General features: G+C 44.2%; 1 protein-coding gene and 1 long non-coding RNA gene across 7 annotated transcripts in view; one reads left to right on the top strand and one right to left on the bottom strand.

Annotated features, from left to right (window-relative positions):
• The window catches only part of LOC144598908 (uncharacterized), a 71,505-nt gene extending 63,371 nt beyond the window's left edge, over positions 1–8,134 (bottom strand). Inside the window, exon 1 of the long non-coding RNA XR_013547930.1 lies at positions 7,888–8,134. This is a non-coding gene — a long non-coding RNA (uncharacterized LOC144598908). The remainder of the gene's footprint in view (positions 1–7,887) is intronic.
• Positions 8,135–9,068: 934 nt separating this feature from the next.
• The window catches only part of LOC144598906 (uncharacterized), a 39,997-nt gene continuing 31,610 nt past the window's right edge, over positions 9,069–17,455 (top strand). For 3 of the 6 annotated variants that reach the window (XR_013547929.1, XR_013547928.1, XM_078409475.1), the window contains exons 1-2: positions 9,071–9,384; positions 15,986–16,141. Coding sequence is in view for 4 of the 6 variants with exons in the window: in XM_078409475.1 (XP_078265601.1) it covers positions 9,369–9,384; positions 15,986–16,141 (172 nt within the window). In the remaining 2 variants the exon portion in view is untranslated. Of the gene's footprint in view, positions 9,385–10,209; positions 10,325–15,985; positions 16,142–17,455 lie in introns of those variants that run through there. The other 3 variants (XM_078409477.1, XM_078409476.1, XM_078409479.1) reach the window with 3 other exon arrangements.

The following is a 17,455-nucleotide window of genomic DNA, read 5'->3' as shown; positions in this document are numbered from 1 at the left end:
TGAACAATATATGAAATGAAAAAGTAACTTTCTGTACTAGGAGATCAAATGGAGCAAGGAAAGAAACAAGGAACATTTCAGTTTGGTGACTTCATCGGGACAATTTTTAAATACAAATGATAAACCATCAAGCTGACATGGAAGATGCAGTGAGGGTAAAACTGCACAAAATATATTCTGGGTTCAGGATTTTATTGTCCATCAAGAGATTTGTTCAGTGACACCACTACTCATTGAATTGGCTGGGTCCTGAACATCACAGATACCAGATGAGCCCGACAGCAGTGGGTGAAAGACTAATATGAGAGAATAATTGATTTTACCTTATTCTCATGCATTATTCATGCTGCAGAAGTGTTTGTTCTTTATAGCTTCAGCAGAAATGACCACAGTCCAGTCCTTTTGGAAACAAATCCTGTTTTCACACCAAGGACTCCATTTTCTATATTGACACCACCACACTACTAAATGAGACAGATTCAGAACTGATCAAGAAGCTTATTTTTTAGGTTTTTAGGAGACACTGTGAGCTGTCATGTCCAGCAGAATTATATTTTGCTATAATCTGAAAACTCATGACCAGCCATGTGCCTCATTCTAATGTTAGCATCAAACCAGTGAACACCTGCAGAGTGCAGAAAACATGCTTGGAGCACAGAGATGTTCGATCGGGTTCAGGTCCAGGCTCTGGCTGGGCCACTCAAGGACATTCACAGACTTGTCACGAAGCCACTCCTGCGTTGTCTTGGCTGTGTGCTTAGGGTCGTGGTCCTGTTGGAAGGTGAACCTCTGCCCCAGTCTGAGGTCCCGAATGCTCTGGAGAATGTTTTAGACAATAAACAATAGACAATAGGTGCAGGAGTAAGCCATTCGGCCCTTCGAGACAGAACCACCATTGAATGTGATCATGGCTGATCATTCTCAATCAGTACCTCGTTCCTACCTTCTCCCCATACCCCCCTGACTCCGCTATCCTTAAGAGCTCTATCTAGCTCTCTCTTGAATGCATTCAGAGAATTAGCCTCCACTGCCTTCTGAGGCAGAGAATTCCACAGATTTACAACTCTGACTGAAAACGTTTTTCCTCATCTCCTTTCTAAATGGCGTACCCCTTATTCTTAAACTGTGGCCCCTGGTTCTGGACTCCCCCAACATTGGGAACATGTTTCCTGCCTCTAACGTGTCCAACCCCTTAATAATCTTATACGTTTCGATAAGATCCCCTCTCATCCTTCTAAATTCCAGTGTATACAAGCCTAGTCACTCCAGTCTTTCAACATATGAGTCCCACCATTCCAGGAATTAACCTAGTAAACCTACGCTGCACGCCCTCAATAGCAAGAATATCCTTCCTCAAATTTGGAGACCAAATCTGCACACAGTACTCCAGGTGCGGTCTCACTAGGGCCCTGTACAATTGCAGAAGGACCTCTGTGCTCCAATACTCAACTCCTCTTGTTATGAAGGCCGACATTCCATTGGCTTTCTTCACCGCCTGCTGTACCTGCATGCTTCCTTTCAGTGACTGATGCACTAGAACACCCAGATCTCGTTGTACGTCCCCTTTTCCTAACTTGACACCATTCAGATAATAATCTGCCTTCCTATTCTTACCTCACACTTATCCACATTAAACTGCATCTGCCATGCATCTGCCAAGTCACCCTGCAACCTCAAAGCATCTTCCTCACAGTTCACACTACCACCCAGCTTTGTATCATCTGCAAATTTGCTAATGGTACTTTTAATCCCTTCATCCAAGTCATTAATGTATATTGTAAATAGCTGCGATCCCAGTACTGAGCCTTGCGGTACCCCACTAGTCACTGCGTGCCATTCTGAAAGGGACCCATTTATCCCCACTTCATCAAGGTTCTCTCTGTACTTTGCTCCGTTCATCTTTCCCTCGATTCTGACTAGTCTCCCAGCTGCTACCGCTGAAAAACATCTCCACAGCATGATGCTGCCACCACCATGCTTCACCGTAGTTATGGTATTGGCCAGGTGATGAGCAGTGCCTGGTTTCCTCCAGATGTGACGTTTGGCATTCAGGCCAAAGAGTTCAATCTTGGTTTCATCAGACCAGAGAATCTTGTTTCTCATGGTCTGAGAGTCCTTTTTGGCAAACTCCAAGCGGGCTGTCATGTGCCTTTCACTGAGGAGTGACTTTCGTCTGGCCACTCTACCATAAAGTACTGATTAGAGGAGTGCTGCAGATATAGTTGGCCTTCTGGATGGTTCTCCCATCTTCACAGAGGAACTCTGGAGCTCTGTCAGAGTGACCATTGGGTTCTTGGTCACCTCCTTGACCAAGCCCCTTCTCCCGATTGCTCAGTTTGGCTGGGCGGCCAGCTCTATGAACAGTCCTGGTGGTTCCAAAGTTCTTCCATTTAAGAATGACGGAGGCCACTGTGCTCTTCAGAATCAGAATAGCCTTTATTGTCATCCAAAAAAACATGTTTTTTTGACGAAATTTCGTTACCCACAGTCCAACAATACGAAGCAATAACACACACAATCACAAAACCAACATAAAACAAAAAAACATCCATCACAGTGAGTCTCCTCCAGTCATCTCCTCACTATGATGGAAGGCCAGAATGTCTTTTCTCTTCCCTGCCGTCTTCTCCCGCGGTCAGGCTGTTGAACTTGCCACATCGGGGCGGTCAGGGCTCCCGACATTGAAGCCCCCGCCGGGCAGAGAAAATCCCGCGGCCCATTTCAGGCCGCGCCGGACGGTGAAAGGTCCGCAGCGGGCCGACCCAAGCCCCGCGATTCGGGGCGGGTGAAGACGCTGCCGCTGCCGCTGCCGGAGCTCCCGAAGTCGGCCCCCACCCAGGGGCCTGCGAGCCTCCGACGTCCACGTGGCCGAAGCCTCCCAAGGCGAGTCGCAGCCGCACTCGCAGCGCCACCACAGCCTCCGAAGGCAGCCAGCTCCGCAGATGGTAAGTCCAGTCCGCGGGCTCTGCGAACCAGAGCCCCAGGTGGTCCCAGCTGGACGCCGCCAGCTCCAGGTGTTTGGCCGATGGTAGGCCGCAGCGTGAACGGAGACACGACCCAGAAAAAAGGTCGTGACCTGCAATGCTGCAGAAATTATTTTATACCATTCCCCAGATCTGTGTCTCGACACAATCCTGTCTTGGAGGTCTACGGCCAATTTCTTCGTCTTCATGGCTTGGTTTTTGCTCTGACATGCACTGTCAACTGTGGGACCTTATATAGACGGGCGTGTGCCTTTCCAAATCATGTCAATCAATTTAATTTACCACTGGTGAACTCCAATCAAGTTGTAGAAACATCTCAAGGATATTCAACGGAAACAGGATGAACCTGAGCTCAATTTTGAGTGTCATAGCAAAGGGTCTGAATACTTATGTAAATGTGATATTTCACTTATTTCTTTTTAATTACTTTGCAAAAATATCTAAACACCTGTTTTCGCTTCTTCATTGGAGTATTGTGTGTAGATTGATGATTTAAAAAAATTGAATTTAATCCATTTTAAAATAAGGCTGTAACGTGACAAAATGTGGAAAAAGTGAAGGGGTCTGAATACTTTCTGAATGCACTGTACATTTACAATTGAAGTTACAACTGAACACACAACGACATACAAGCTAAACAGCAAAAGATGTGTGCTGTTTCAGAGCTAAGTGATCCCACAATTTTAAAAAATCAGATCAAAAAATGATGTCATATCCAGTGGTGAAAAATAGTGGACAATTGAAAGGTGAGTGGGAAGAGTAGGATCATAGATATCCCTATCCTCAATGCTGGAAGACCTCAGCATATGAGATGGTTGAGGTTTATTTCAACCCCAGGATGTAATTGCTGAAGTTCCTCAGAGTGGCCTTTATATATTTCATCCGGGCCTTCACTTCATCATACAATCAGAGGAGTGGATGTTTGGTGATGATTGTTTAATATTCAATTCCATTTGCAACTTCTGAGATGATGATGTATTTGATGTTCACATCCAGGAAGACTTGGAAAATATTCAGTTTAAACATGATTAAAGATTGCACCATCCCAGCACCAGGCAATAATAATAATAATAATAATCCATTTATTTTATATAGCGCCTTATCACATGCTCAAAGCGCTTTACAAAAACAATTAACATAGAAACAAACAGACAAACTATCCTGACGGAAAAGCGGCGAATACTCAACGCCAGCGTCCTCTCACGTCAGGGTCCGGCAGTAGACATTAAAAAGCACAAGACACACAGATAATTTTTTTTTTTACATAAAACAGCCATCACAGTGATTGCTCTAGGCACACCCTCACTGTGATGGAAGGCAAAGTCTTATCTCCTCCTCGTTCTTCTCCCGTGGTGCCACGAGGTGATCGAGGCTCCCAACTTTTTGAAGCCCCCACCGGGCGATGGAAAGTCCCAGGGCCGATCTGAGCAGGCCGATGAAAGTCCTGAGCCCCCACCAGGCGATGGAAAGTGCTGCGGCCAGGCCACGCAGGGCGATGAAGGGCCTGCGGGCGGGTTGATCATACCTCACGCTTCGGGGCGGTCGAAGTTGCTACGGCTGGAGCTCCCAAAAGCCGGTCACCAGCCAGGGACCTGCGAACTCCCGATGTTGCGGTCTGCAGGGCCCACGGCCGAAGCCTCCGAGATGGTAAGTCCAGGCCCTGCGACCGGAGTCTTTGAGGTCGATCCCAGCTGGAGGCCGCCGATTCCACGATGTTAGGTCGTAGCGAAATGATTAATAAAACAAAATCTAATCATCTCCAATTGACAATCATCTGTATTAATATTGTTGAGTTGCACACTATCAACATCCAGGAAATTAACATTGACCGGAAATTTAACAGGATCATCCGAATAAATATTGACTACAAATATAGGCCAGAAAATAGGTAACTTGAGGTGAGTGGCATCCGAATCCACAAACCTTTACAATATTTACGTCACAAGTTTAATTTAGTTCAGAGATGCAGTGCACAAACAGGCCCTTCGGCCCACCGGGTCCGCACCGACCAGCGACCCCTGCACGCTAACGCTATCCTACACATACTGGGGACGATTTACAATGATACCAAGCCAATTAATCTATAAACGTGCATGTCTTTGAAGTGAGCAGATTGATGGAATAATCGATGTTTGCCCCAGAACTCACTCGTATCCCAATGATCTCTCTTGAAACGTAGGAACAGTACTTCATTATGACACCAGACCCAGCAACCGATGTATGTAACATTGCATAGGTCACTAATCCTTCCTGCATTAGGGTGTGATGATAGACTCTACTCCAGAAGATCTGACCTCATTTACTTTTCTATCAGCCATAGAAACAGGCAGACCATGGATATTTTTTTGTGCATTGTAGCCTTTCTCAAAATATAGTCAATCTGCAATTATGTTGTGTAGTAATAGAGGTTTTCCTGATTGATTCCTGCCAGATGTTCCTGAATGTTGTCCTGGAAGATCATTTGATTTAGTCTATAGTTCCATAATGGAACGTTTTTCAATAATAAATGTCTGCCCTAAATTGAGCTTTATTTTTGAAATCTATTGTTAACAACTTCAATCTTTGTGTCCACCTTTAATAGAGAGCATTCCTCCTTCAGTTCTGATCTACCAATCTTTGAAGAACCCTGTCAGTGAAACTAGTACCAGGCAGCAGTGAAGTGTTTTGCCAGTAATTCTGCTGGTCCTAAAGCGGAATAGGAGCCAAACCTATTGGCTTTCAACTAATGCTAATGATTTCCTAAGAGCTTTATAAAACAATGTTAAGGAACAATATGTTGACACCCAAATAAAAGATGCATATGAATTTCAAATTTAGTTCAAATAACAAGCTACCATTACAACCCAGGATAATGGTGGCATTTGATTCAACACAGGGAATGGGTCTGCTTTACTTGACATGAGTAAACTGCTGAATCTGCAAGTTGTAACAGAAACTGAAAATTGTATGACCTATTATACTTGTTCCCAAAACACAAAATACTGGAAATACTTAACAAGTCAGAGCATCTGTGGAAAGTGGAACAATCCAGAACCAGGGGCCACAGTTTAAGAATAAGGGGTAGGCCATTTAGAACAGAGATGAGGAAAAACCTTTTTAGTCAGAGTTGTGAATCTGTGGAATTCTCTGCCTCAGAGGGCAGTGGAGGCCAATTCTCTGAATACATTCAAGAGAGAGCTAGATAGAGCTCTTAAGGATAGCAGAGTCAGTGGGTATGGGGAGAAAGCAGGAACGGGGTACTGATTGAGAATGATCAGCCATGATCACATTGAATGGCGGTGCTGGCTCGAAGGGCCGAATGGCCTACTCCTGCACCTATTGTCTATTGTCTAATTAATGTTTCAGGTCTGAGACTCTTCATCTGAAGCGTCAACATTGTTTCTCCTTCCAATGATGCTACCTAACTTGCCGAGTCTCCAGCATTTCTGTTTTAATTTTGTTTTTCCAACATCTAGTTATTTTTAGATTTTCAAAAATTATTTTAACTGGTTCTCTTGTTTTTTAAAAATTAGTTTTGGATGATTGTAGTTTTACACCCATATACTTTGAATAAACTGGCTATTAATATAGCACAAACTCGGCATTTAAGTTAGGTAACACAGTAGAGTCTCTGCCTCACATGTGCCAGAGATCTGGGTTCAATCCTGACCTTGGGTGTGTTTGTGTGGAGTGTTGTGTGTGATTGCACAGGTTTCTGCCTGCATCTCACAGACATGCAAGTTGGGGCAAGTGTATTGGTTACTATAATTGCCCCTAGTGTTAGAATGGGGGTCAGGGAGTTGATGAGAATAATAATGGGATTAATATAGGATGAGTATCAGTAAATGGTGATGGACCAAAGTTCAGTATCCTTATTGGTTTACTACTCTATGTCTCTCTATCTCAATACAAGGATCGGCGTTCAGAGAAAGTAAGCATTGAATTAAAAAAGGACAAAATGGGGAATTACAGAAACTAGATAGTTTGGCTTTTTTTTAGCCCGGAGCCCGTAACGTGGTCCTGTAAAGATAAACTCCCTATCATATAGGTTTATGTTGGTCAAAAGAAAGAACCTAAAGAATGTTATAAATTTAACAAGGGGTCAAGACTTGTTTTGAATACGATGGATGAAATTAAGAGGGACATAGGTGATGCAGCAACAAATAGTAAAATTGTACTTTTCAAGTCACGATTAAACTGCAGAACACTATGGACGGGCTGCAAAGCGGAGATCAGTTCTAAGGTCCAAATAGTCCAGGAAATTCAGAAAAACATGAATTATTCAGATAAATGGTTCCATTAACTGTCAATGGTAAGACAGTGACAGGTAATAAATTTATTGTTGGTTAATTTCATTCCATCAAATAGTAATCACACAAATCAATTGAAGCATTATAGTTATTCCATATTGATTAAGAAGGGTTTCCTTCTTTGTCTTATTTTTGTGATTTGGTTAATTTCCAATGGGATGCAGATAGTGATTTTTCTATGTAAAGTTTCTAGCCTGTGTATTAGATGAATTGCATCCTTTTTAAATTAAATACAAATTATTTACCCCGGTTTACATCCAGGGCCGGATTAAGCTAGTGCGGGGCCCGTAGCATATGTTATGAAAGTGCCTTAAATATGGGACAAAGTGATGTCACCGCCCGCGCCCCACGTGACCTAACCCAGCCGGTGGCCACGTGCCCCCGCTCCACCAATGACGGCGGGTTGCAACCTCCGTTCGGCGAACACACTCGGCCCCGCTCCCCAAACTCCGTTAACAAGCTCCGTTAGCCTACGCTGTCCGGGTTTACAGCGGCCCGCATATGGGACAAGGGCGGTCCCGTACAGGACAAACAAATTTTGCCCAAAATAAGGGATATCCCGACAGTTGGCAACCCTAGGTGCTTCCCCCCACCCCAGTCTACCCCGGTCTCACCTCTGTGCCTGTCTCTATCCCTCTGGGTCTGTCGTTGGCGGTTGGGGGTTGGGGGGTGACACGCCGGCTGCCCATTGGTCCGCTTAGCCCCGCCAACACATTCAACCCGCGGCGGTCGGGGAGCGGCGCGCGCAACACAGCGTCCCTCAGTGGGATGCCGATTTCAAGCATTTAGCGCAGGGGCCTCGAAAATGTGGGCCCCGTGGCAAATGCTACTTTTGCAACAATGTTAATCCGGCACTGATTAACATTCTCTTCTCAAAGAGCACAAAACCGAACATTGGTCTGGACACTTCAGGGCCTGACACACGGCACTAAATGCCACAATTTCCCAGCATCAAACGTGCACCACCCATTTTCATGAATATCAGCATCTACTGTTGAAAAAATAAGTTGCATTTATCACGCAAAAAAAAAATGGTGGGCCAAACTCTTCAACAGATTGCCTGTCATAAACCATGTTTATTGTGTGACATCAACGTTTTCTCTCGCAGTAACTGCTGGGCTCATTTTCGAATATTCATTGCATATGCACAAACACTAACGTGATCCCTCGACGATACGTTGATCTTTGCCGGACTAATCAGCCTGTATTTAAAGTGAGCAAATGATCATATACTCTAGAATTCCCTGGTCCTCTCCAAACATAATTCCTGACGGCGCAAGAGACCGCAGATGGTCGAATTGAGCAAAAAGTAGTCGGAGGAACTCGGAGGGTTAGGCAGCATCTGCGGAAGATATACACATCTTTACGGTCGGAACCCTTCATCTCTCAACCATTTATTATTTTGTAATTCATGGCAGATGGTCTGTGAGAGTGAACTCCTTTGAGATTTATTCACAATAATTTGCGGTCTGAGCACTGTAATTGAAATGTAGAAATACCATGTACGTAAAAACGTTTTACGGATATGGCAACAATACTTCAACCGTATCCGTTTCATGTTCCCGATTATTTGTAAATCCTTCATTCGGGGGAAATAATGGCACCAGGAGTGTTGAACTGGATGTTAGCATCTACCAGATAAAAATAATGAACTCAATTTCCTGTGGTATTATTTATTTTTTGGCCACACGAACGCCGTAAACGTTCAGCAACGCCTATTTCATACATTATTCAAACCCCTGTAAGCCAGATGGGGAAAACACGCAAACGCAACGATGTGCTGCAGCAACGAATGCTTTAACGAGGGCCGAGTGACGCCCCCGCCTCAGGCGTTGTTTCACATCGAGACATTGGCAGGTTTGCAAACGCCCTGTGGGCCAGTAGACTCGGGCAGGTCGGCGGCTTCCTCTCCACCCCGTCCAATTCTAGCAATGTGTTGCTATCTGCGCAAAGCTTCGCCTCACTGTCATTGGACGAAGTGCACGGAGGATTTTTTTAGTTGAACGCTTCTCTTCCGTTAACACGCCATTCGTGCAGCGTCTGCAAAAAGGGAGGCAAAGTGCGCAACGGTGTCAAACTCCGCAACCCGCCTGCTATGTCGGCCAAACGCGGTAAGTAAGCCCCGCTTTCCCCTTCTAACCCGGTCAACTTTCCCTTTCTCATTGACGGTCGGCTGGCCGTCGCTGTCGCAGCATTCGACACTCCTTCTCTACTCGCCCTCAATGGCGCCTGCATTTGGCTGTGTACGGACGCACCGAACACAACGCGACGGAGGGCTCGGAAACGGTTAAAGGGCGTTTTCGCAGCAACGCCAACGCTGGGCTTGGACACGCCAACGCTGGGCTTGGACCCGCCCCTGCCGCGCACAGCCGCTTGTCTGATTGGACCGTCCCAAACGTTGGCGGGTGCCAGGATGGTCCCGATTGGCTGGGCCACGTGTCCGTCATTGTGACGACACGGTGGAACGCGGGTGTTGGCGCGTGCGCGCGCTGTCGATGCCGTCCGTTTGCTGAAATAATGCTCACTGCTGCTTCTGCATCTGATGGCTCCCTTTTTGCATGTGTGTTGCCACGCTGGTTATCTGTCGCTTGCAATGAATTCGTTATATTTGCACTCTGGGCTAGATTTTCGGCTGTGCGCGCGTTGTGATTTATACAACCAAGGTGATTTCAGTAACGTTTGAGTTGGTTCGATCTACATTTCATCGGTCACTCAGCGAAAGTTTGGTACAAATCCGTTAGCTGTAAGCGGAAATGTAAATTAAATTAGGTCAGGCAGCATCTCGGGAGAGAAGGAATGGGCGACGTTTCGGGTCGAGACCAGACTGATGTCAGGGGGGCGGGACAAAGAAAGGATATAGGTGGATACCAGGAAGATAGAGGGCGATCTGGGAAGAGGGAGGGGAAGAGAGGGACAGAGGAACTATCTAAAGTTGGAGAAGTCAATGTTCTTGCCACTGGGCTGTAAGCTGCCCAGGCGAAATATTAGGTGCTGTTCCTCCAATTTCCGGTGAGCCTCACTATGGCATTGGAGGAGGCCCATGACAGAAAGGTCAGACTGGGAATGGGAGGGGGAGTTGATCAGATTGGTTAACGCGGACCCTGCGCTCTCACCGGCTCCCCTTTGATATCAGATGTGTCCAAGAGTGGTACTAGTCCTGAATGTTTACTGTAGATATAACATGCAAACCTGCCATTGGCCCACCGAGTTCACGCTGACCATCGATCACCCTAGTTCTATATTGTCCCACGCTTTCATCCACTCCTTATACATTATGCCAATTTTATAGAAGCCTGTGAACCTACATGTCGTTGGGTTGTGGGAGGAAACTTGTGGTCACAGGGAGAATCTGCACAGTCCACACAGACAGCACCCAATGTCAAGATCAATCCTGGGTCTCTGGCACTGAGCCAACAACTCTACCAGCTATGTCACCATGTTGCTCTAGTTCTCTGACATGAGCATTGGTGTCTGTTTCAGGACCTGGTCCAACGATTATTGACTCTAATTAGCCAGAAAGCCGACTGAGCAACTATAATCTTTGCCTCCTTTCCCTTTCAAGCCAATCTGTGCATTGGGACCAGATTAGGTGAAGTTGTTCATAACTATCTTTAATAACGTTGTCATTTAGGGGTGTATTTTTTGTGTACATTTCTCATTTCCTTTAAGCTCACTGGAAAATGTATTATACTACCCTGTAACACTCCTCTTTAAAAGAACAATTGACATAGATTTGTTTGGTTATTAACAGAAATAACATCCAGTAGTCTGTAAAATTGGCTAGTCAGGCAAAGGGCTAGTCCCGCTGGATTATTGGAGTTTTTTAGAATTGAATTCTTTTAGAATAACAAGGTTCCTTGGAGTTAAAAGAAAATGGCTCTGAATTAATTTCTGTTATTACGCTCGACTGCTTTTGTTTCATGATAAACAGCAAATAAGTTGTACTGCTGGTAAAACAGAAGGCAGAATAAAGTCCTCTGCTTTAATTATGGCAAAACATGGTACACGACCCATAGCATTGAGCAAATGTAATCCTCACGGTATTACCACATGTGCCATATATTTTAAGTATAATGGTGAAATCCCTCAGCAATATCCAAAAGTCACTCCTGAAAATTTCTGTAAAAGGCAAAGAACATAATTGTGATGCTTTTAAAAGCCCAAGATTCCCTTTTACAGGTGGCAGTAACTTCTGATTGAGTGAGTTCAAGCAATTCTGGTCCTTCAGTTTTAGTACCTCATTCAAACTTAGCCAAGTTCCAGCTACGCCTGAAATATTTTCTGTGAATGCCGACTTGGGTAATAAATAACTGAAGGTTATTTATTAAACTTTAGTTACATAGAATGTTGCACCATGAAAGCTAATCCTTTAAATTGGCAATCAAGCATCCAATGCCACCCCTCCCAACCCTTCCGAATTTGGCGGAAAGTTTCCGCTTATTTCATTTCCGCCATTCCGATTTCGCCTCACATTTTTCTGCAAAACAGTCGGTAATTGCAATTTGTCAATTCGGCCACTAGAGGCCACTTGGGGTTCCCCGAGAAATCCCCCCCCCCCCCCCCCCCCCCCCGAAGTCTCTCTGAAAATGCAGCATCTAGGCCGGGCAAGGATGCCAATCTCGACCTCATCGGGACTCTCATGGCCAATCGGTGGGTTGAATTTGCAACCTGCGGCCGAGGCTCTGGAACTCCAGCCCAGCTGGAGCCAGCACATCTATCCCCATAGCCAATTTCCTTGGCCGGCCGGATAAACCAGCAAAGCTCTGGAACCAAGAGTGCCAGAAAATCAGTGGTGGAACTGTAATGAGTAAATATTAAATTTAAGTGCAAGATTATATAACTATATTAATTAATTAAGACGGGGTTAAAATATAAAACACAGCAGAAAAGCCAATTACCATCTGGACTACACTTCTTCCCACCCGGTCCCCTGCAAAAAATCTATCCCCTACTCCCAATTCCTTCGTCTACGCCGCATCTGCGCCCGGGATGAGGTGTTTCACACTAGGGCTTCAGAGATGTCCTCGTTCTTCAGGAAACGGGGCTTCCCCTCCTCCATTATAGATGAGGCTCTCACTAGGGTCTCTTCTACATCCCGCAGCTCCGCTCTTGCTCCCCCTCCCCCCACTCGCAACAAGAACAGAATCCCCCTCGTTCTCACCTTCCACCCCACCAGCCAGCGGATCCAACAAATCATCCGCCAACATTTTCGTCACCTACAACGGGACCCGACCACTGGCCATATCTTCCCATCCCCTCCCCTCTCTGCGTTCCGCAGAGACCGTTCCTTCCGTAACTCCCTGGTCCACTCGTCCCATCCTACCCAAACCACCACAACCCCTGGCACTTTCCCCTGCAACCGCACGAGTTGCAACACCTGTCCCTTTACCTCCCCCCTCAACTCCATCCAAGGACCCAAACAGTCTTTCCAGGTGAGACAAAGGTTCACCTGCACCTCCTCCAACCTTATCTATTGCATCCGCTGCTCTAGATGTCAACTTATTTACATCGGTGAAACCAAGCGCAGGCTCGGCGATCGCTTCGCTAAACACCTGTGCTCGGTCCGCATTGACCAAACTGATCTCCCGGTGGCCGAGCACTTCAACTCCCCCTCCCATTCCCAGTCTGACCTTTCTGTCATGGGCCTCCTCCACTGGAAATTGGAGGAACAGCACCTCATATTTCGCCTGGGCGGTTTGCAGCCCAGTGGTATGAACATCGACTTCTCCAACTTTAGATAGTTCCTCTGTCCCTCTCTTCCCCTCCTCCTTCCCAGATCTCCCTCTATCTTCCTGTCTCCACCTATATCCTTCCTTTGTCCCGCCCCCCTGACATCAGTCTGAAGAAGGGTCTCGACCCAAAACGTCACCCATTCCTTCTCTCCTGAGATGCTGCCTGGCCTGCTGAGTTACTCCAACATTTTGTGAATAAATACCTTCGATTTGTACCAGCATCTGCAGTTATTTTCTTATACCATCTTTTTGGGCTGATTATCAATTAATGTGCAAATTTACTTCAACAAGTACTTCCGTATGCTTAGTCGAGTCACGTATATCAAATCTTTCTTCATAACTTAGTCATACATTTTATGACCATTGTTCTTTTATTCAATACTAAGAGAATTAGGATGTGTAAGGAAAAAGCAAAATAGAAAAAACAAAACAAAACATTTTTTTCTTTGTGTTGCCAAAAGTATCTCTGTTCAATAACCTTTCTATAAATAGCAGAATATACTCATGATCGGCCCGACATTGTAAATTGAGTCCAAGAACTACAGACTGTTGGAAATTATAGTCGTTTTTCACACATGAATGTAGCGCAACGCATATGCGCATTTGGGGTGCATACTTTTTTTTGCTGAAAAGGTGCATTACGTGCCATATTATGAATTTTGTTGTAAAATTCTGAATTTTGGACATTAACATTATGAATTTGTAAAATCAAATGTTGGGAGGTCTGCAATGCTTAAAATCAAGTAATCAAATTATAACTGGGTAGCTGAAAGCCAAGTGATAGATTGTCGTATTAATATAAATGCCAAAACTGCCAGTGGTAAACCACTGTCTTCCCTCACGTTGGAATAGTGCCTGAGATGGATTACAGCTGATGCATCTATCAATCTGCTTCTGGAGATCTACAAGGGCTCTCATATGGGCTTGCCCCAACTTCCATAATTAAGATGAGTTTAGCACTTCTGAGAGATTGTTTTTCAAAGGTGAGAGAGCAGTGATATCACAAAACTATGCGGAGAGAAATACAGTCCTTGTATCTAGGAACAAACAGTGCTTTGAAGAGATGAAAGGAATCGGGATTAAATGCAGAAGTAAATGTTTTCATGGAAAAATGTAATGATTTCAGATCTAAGGAAGCAAAGCTATTGGAGGAGAAATGGTGGATTAGGTGTGTATATTTGTTAGATTGAAAACCGGCGTTTAAATATTTTTTTCATAGAAGACCAGTGTATGTTAAGTATTATATCAGATTGTAAGGCATCCAATGCATGGAAATATAATTGACTTACTGGAACTATAGGTGTATCAGCATTAGTCATGTTTGGAAGTTAATAACATCTTATCAAACAAGTAAAAGCTATGCCAGAGATGTATGACATCTAGCATCATCTCATGGTAACTTAATAATTGTAAGCACACAGCATTTCCAGGTCAGTGGGTATTGGCAACAAGGAATTTGACCAAATTGCAGCCTTGTATCAAAACCAATCAAGAAAACACAAAATATGACAAAGTAACAAGAATTAGCGGCCATAGAGAGTATTGGCAGGAGTGGGTCGATGTTGCTTTCTGCCAGAATCCTACACCGTGCCAAGATTTAAAAGATGTAAAAACTGCCACCCAACGTCACCCATTCCTTCTGTCCCGAGATGCTGCCTGACCTGCTGAGTTACTCCAGCATTTTGTGAATAAATCGATTTGTACCAGCATCTGCAGTTATTTTCTTATACTAACCTTGGGTGATATGGGTCTTTGATTATTAGCTGCCTTTTTGAGGCAGCATCTCCTGTAGATCCCTTTGATGTTGGGGAGGTCAGTGCCTGTGATGGACCAGACAAACCTTCTGCAGCCACCTTCTTTCCCAGATGTTGACTTACTGAACCAGGCCATGAGGCAACCAGTCAGTAAGCACTTTATTGTACATCTGTGGACACTCAACAGAGTATTCAGTGACATACAGTATTTCCTGAAGTCCAGGACAGGTTTTCAGAGATATGTATACCCAGAACTAGAAGCTGTTGACTCTCTCCACTGCTGTCTTATCGATGAAGACAGGTTGATGGATCTCTGGTTTTCCCCTTCCTCAAGTCATTAAACTTGGCCTTGTTAACTTTGAAAGTTTGTTCCTGCACCGTTCAATCAGATTATCGATCTCCCTTTTGTGCTCTGACTTACCTTTACCTGTTTGTTATTTTTCCAGAAACTGTGGTGTCATCGGCAAATTTAAATATGGCGTTGGAGCTGTATCTGTTTACATTGTCATGTGTCTAGAGAGTAGAGCAGGGGACTGAGAACAAAACCTTGAGATGCCCCTGTGCTGATGCTCATTGAGAAGGAATTGGTGTTGCCAATTCATACTAATAGTGGTCCGGTAATGAGCAAGTTTAAAATCCTTTAGACTTTACTTTAGACTTTAGAGATACAGTGAGTCCGTGCCGAACCGGCGATCACCCCATACATTAGCACTATCCTACACACTAGGGACAATTTACAAAAGCCATTTAACCTACATACGTACTTCTGGAGTATAGGAGGAAATTCGAGCATCTGGAGAAATCCCATGTGGTCACAGGGAGATTGTACTAACACTGGACAAACACCCGTAGTCAGGATCGAACCCAGGTCTCTGGCGTTGTAAGGCAGCAACTCTAACACTATGCCATTGTGCCACCCCTAGCTGTAGTTGCAAAGGTGCTTCACAGCTTGGTCAGTTGGCTCAGCCAAAGGGCATGGCTTTGCCTCTGTTAAAGTTTGTTAGCTGTGTTGTTTGTGGGCCTTCTTTTGGCTGACTTCTCTAATTGGATTTGTGTGCAGGAAGCCCAGCTGCATTGTAGAGCCTTGGTTGTGGGATTAGGTCTAACTTCATCTAGCACGTTCCAATAATCTCATTCAGAGACCAGATTTCATAGATGAGGCCAAAATAATTTTGACTGTTTTGACTTAAGTGATAATATGAACATTTGCCTTTCATTTGTTGCAGATGCATACCTTAGGGTTAAAATGGAAGATGATGTGGAACCTGTGATATTTAATGGAGCCGAAATGGTTGACGTTCAGAATGATTCTTCATCTCCAGCTACTGAAGATCAGTCGCAAGTGAATAATCAGAAAAGATATCTAGCTGCTGTTGTTTATGGTAAATTTAGACGTCAGTTTAACAATAGGAGCCCCGTTGGTTCAAAGCTAACATTTGTTCCCTTCTTTTGCAAGAAGAATATATTCTTTGTCTTACCATATTTACCAGAAATCAAGAATGAGTCTTGTATTGGCACATTTCTTTCAATTTATTTAATTGACCATCATTTGTGTCCTAACTCTCTCCACAATATAATTATCAGATTGTTGTATTGTTTTAAAATTTCCAACAGAACAAATCTCATCTTCATGCATGCTAGATTCATCTCTTACAATCGTGTAATAGGTAATATTTGTGCATTCCCTGATCTTAATGACTCTACCATTTGTGTCCATGCTTTCAATTGCTTGCTAACTTGATTTTGGAATTCCATCCCTAAGCTTTTCTACCTCTCAAACCCTTGATTAATGAATAAAAACAGAAAATTCTTGAAATAAAGGTGACCTCTTCTCACCCCACATTCTGGTTTTAAGAACCAACCTAAAAGGCTTTTTTCATTTTCTTAGAATGCACACTGTCCCATCCCCCCTCCCCCCCCCCCCAACCAGAATGTGAAGCGGGAAGGTGGGGGGGACAGTGTGCATTCTAAGAAAATGGAAAAAGACTTTTAGATTGCTCCTTAAATCCTACCTTGACTCCAAGCTATTCTAATATCCAAGCCGACCTCTATCATGCTGAAGCCAAATGTCAGTTCTTGGATTCCTCCTCATACTTAACTTTGACAATGACCCTACAGACTAACACCAGGCCACCATCTCATAAACTGGATTTAAAGAAAGATCCTGTCCCCAAATTTTGCTTATCCATTCCCTCCACAGAGGATGTGTGACCCGCTGAGTCACTCTAGCACTTTCTGTTTTACTCTAGATTCCAGCATCTTCAGTTTCTTTTGTTCCAATATCTTAAAGTGACAATGCCAAACTTAATGTTGTTTCTGTGAAAACCCTTTTGAGGTTGAGCAGTATTTTGTCGCAATAAAGACAATTGTTAATTGTGACTGTGCATATTGAAATGAAGGAGTTCCCTCTTTAATCTTTTAGCTGCAGGGAGTGGTCTCTTTTGGACGTTGGCATCAAAACAGAATACAGTATTCTGACTCTGGTTTGGCTAACGCAGTGCAAAGCCTTGGGTAACCTCTTTGGATTTGTACTTGTGACTGTGCCATTCCACATTCTATCTACCCTTACTGGTTAAGTTGCACTTTAGAACTAACTTGCATAAAATTGATATTTAAAATCATCTACACATTATAAGATGATGTAGAAAATAATTGATGATAAAAGAAAACTCTTTCATATCCCCATCCATTTTTTA

Source organism: Rhinoraja longicauda, chromosome 12 (genome assembly GCF_053455715.1).
Source record: "Rhinoraja longicauda isolate Sanriku21f chromosome 12, sRhiLon1.1, whole genome shotgun sequence".
NCBI classification, from domain to species: domain Eukaryota; kingdom Metazoa; phylum Chordata; class Chondrichthyes; order Rajiformes; family Arhynchobatidae; genus Rhinoraja; species Rhinoraja longicauda.
The sequence above is the reverse complement of the archived record's forward strand: the minus strand, read 5'-3'. Positions and strand labels throughout refer to the sequence as shown.